Raw genomic sequence first — 2722 nt, 5'->3', positions numbered from 1 at the left:
TTATTCAATCAAGAATGGCTAACCGGTCACAGATTGACAGCATACATAACTATCATGCATGAACTCTAGCAGATGTCAAGCAGCACATCGATGTCAAATCAACTGCAGGTATACTTTTTGATTAGTATCAAATCACCTGCAAAATGTAGGAGACGAGTTTGAACATCAAAAGTAGAAGACGGGAATACACTGAAGTCGGATTACAATCGCGCACAAATAACAGGACAAATACAAACTTTGTGATACCAAAAAGAGCATAAAATATTCAAAAATAAATAAATTATATGAAAACCCAGCAGTCAAAAACAATTTTTAAAAAATGCAACACAAGCACGCCACTCCATGATACAAGTTAAAGACCCTGCACTTCTCAACAGATCAAGAACAGATTTGCAAATTCAAACAGAGACATGTACAACCTGAAAATTACATTACGCATATAACAATTAATCGTCCTACTCTTCTCAAAGACAACACACCACCCCGCCACAATGAAACTATATATAAATAAGATATCAGGATTTAGCTAGGCTACACAACAATCTAAACCAGGGTTCCAGATTACAGTCAGGGGTCAATTTCCGGGTTTCCTCGTCATGGTACCAACACAATCAAGTAGTACAAAACATTACAAACCCTTTGTTACTATACCATTGGCAGAAGTTTAAGTAAACACTGCCAAGATTGCAAAATACAGCAGGAACTACGAATAAAACTGCGGAGCAGTTTTTACATAGTTTCCAGCAAGAAAAAGGAGACTATACCCAAAATGTGAAACATCACTTGCGGCCTTTCCTCTTTCGCTTCTTTGCACCTTTGGAAGCCTCACCATCAGATACAAGAGGAGTACTCCCACTTTCCCCAACTTTTGCTTTACCTTTATTAGAGATGCTTCCATTTACTTTGGAATCACTAGTCTTCGGGGTCCTAGTTCTGGATGACTGATTCTTGCTTACTTCATTAACCTCAGATCTAGTGGCTGTTTTGGGGGTAGAATCATCTCCTGATTTGCTGCTGCCTTTTGAGTTAGCTTTCAGTGTTTTATTTTTAGATCTTCTAGCGGATTTCGGGAGCTCATCTTTACCCTTTCCTTGACCCTTGGAAGTCATTTCCTTGGACTTGTTACCATGGTCCTCTCGCTTACTGCTAGCCTTGGGTGTTTCAATCCCAGCCTCATGGTCAGAAACATCCTTGAGTTTTCCACTAGATCTGGGTGTCCTAGTTTTATCATCACTAGCAGGTTTCCCTCTTGATTTCTTTGAGGTACCAGGAGTATCATCTAAGGATAATTTTCCAGGATTGGAAGCTCCGTTTCGCGGTCTACCTCTAGGTCTTGAAACATCTTTGCTGCCTGAATCCTTGCCACTGAGAAATACAGGCATAAATCAGAGAAAACTACAGCAACACCACCTTTCAAATTACAACTTAAGAGAAAAAAGACAAAATGGGTCCCCTGTAAACCAACCTTTTAGATTGCGCTTGCGATTTGGATTGTTTTGATGTTGTACTCAAACTGCCTTTCACCTTCTTGCTCTGAGAACTGTTTTTAAGTGGAAATTATTATCATTATACAGTTAGAAGAAGCATGGATGCTAAAAAAATATTTCTAATGTGAGTTTAGCATTGCAAGCTGTAACACCAATAAAAGTTCATGGGGTGCAAGTTCAAGCGAAGAATTCATGCATATCATCAAACAAACTGCAAGGACAAACATGGACGAAATACAATGGATGAAGATGAATGCTAAGCATAGAAGATGCAAGAAATACACGGAATTCCAATCCAAGCATATAGCTGAAAGTCTGGAATTATTCCTAGCGTATGCTAAAAATGTGGTGGGACAAACATGGAGAAACAGAAGGTTGTGTTGGAAGTTGTGGAAATATGTCAGGCAAAACTGACAGAAAAATTTTTAAATATTTATTCTTGATTGCTAATGCTTCTCTATCTGACTTCAGTCCGCAGACTTTCTCCTTTCTACACGCATAGAAATCCCCAAATTCCTCAAATATGGGCAAAGCAATATTATTTTCATCTCCTAATTTTGTCCATCAACAATGGCAGGGGACAAAACAACAAATGACATGTAGGCTGTATCAAAGCCACAGTTAAGGCAGCAAATTGATGTCGGCAGCAAAAAAGAATCTTGCAGGGTTGTTCAGTTCACCCCCCTCAAAAAAACACTAAGAAGACCCCAGGATTGGAATCTGAGCTCATGTTGCAGAACTGAGTTCCACTCAAGAATTCATGAATTATGCCTGTAAAAGCATGAACATTAAAGGTGAAAAGGAATTTGTCACAATGTCGTTGTATGTCAATATGGACTTCAGCTATGGAACAAGTGACTATCTCCTTCATTAACTACTACTTCGCGACGTACACATTTGCATATTAACTATTGCTATAACATAGACAATACATTATACAGGGTAGATACTAAAAGTTTGGTGATTTAATAGGAACACCCACCACCATTCTTTTCATTACAAAACCCCTGCCATTGAAAAACTTCCAAAGCCATTAAAAACAGCATGTGCAAGGCAGTCTTAGCTTTTCTTTCCAAGTACCCCTCAATAATGCAGCTCTTCTTCTGTTCTTCCTCAATTGAAAGACCCATCTCTCCTCTCTCAACATCAAAGCCAAGTAACAACCACCATCAATGAAGAGAACTAAGTCGGAAGAACATGGTAATCTATTTGGTGTAATTTTCAGTCTCAGTCTA

The 2722-nt window shown here is 38.7% G+C and overlaps 1 protein-coding gene across 2 annotated transcripts in view; it reads right to left on the bottom strand.

Moving 5' to 3' along the window:
• The window catches only part of LOC109819884 (claspin), a 22493-nt gene continuing 20182 nt past the window's right edge, over positions 412-2722 (bottom strand). For both annotated transcript variants that reach the window (XM_020385847.1, XM_020385845.1), the window contains 2 exons: positions 1466-1540; positions 412-1365 (listed from right to left, as the gene is read on the bottom strand). In XM_020385847.1, coding sequence (XP_020241436.1) covers positions 780-1365; positions 1466-1540 — 661 coding nt within the window. In that variant the 3' untranslated portion in view covers positions 412-779. The remainder of the gene's footprint in view (positions 1366-1465; positions 1541-2722) is intronic.

The sequence above is a fragment of the Asparagus officinalis genome, chromosome 8 (assembly GCF_001876935.1).
Source record: "Asparagus officinalis chromosome 8, Aspof.V1, whole genome shotgun sequence".
In the NCBI taxonomy this organism is placed as follows: domain Eukaryota; kingdom Viridiplantae; phylum Streptophyta; class Magnoliopsida; order Asparagales; family Asparagaceae; genus Asparagus; species Asparagus officinalis.
This window is presented reverse-complemented; position numbering and strand designations above follow the sequence as displayed.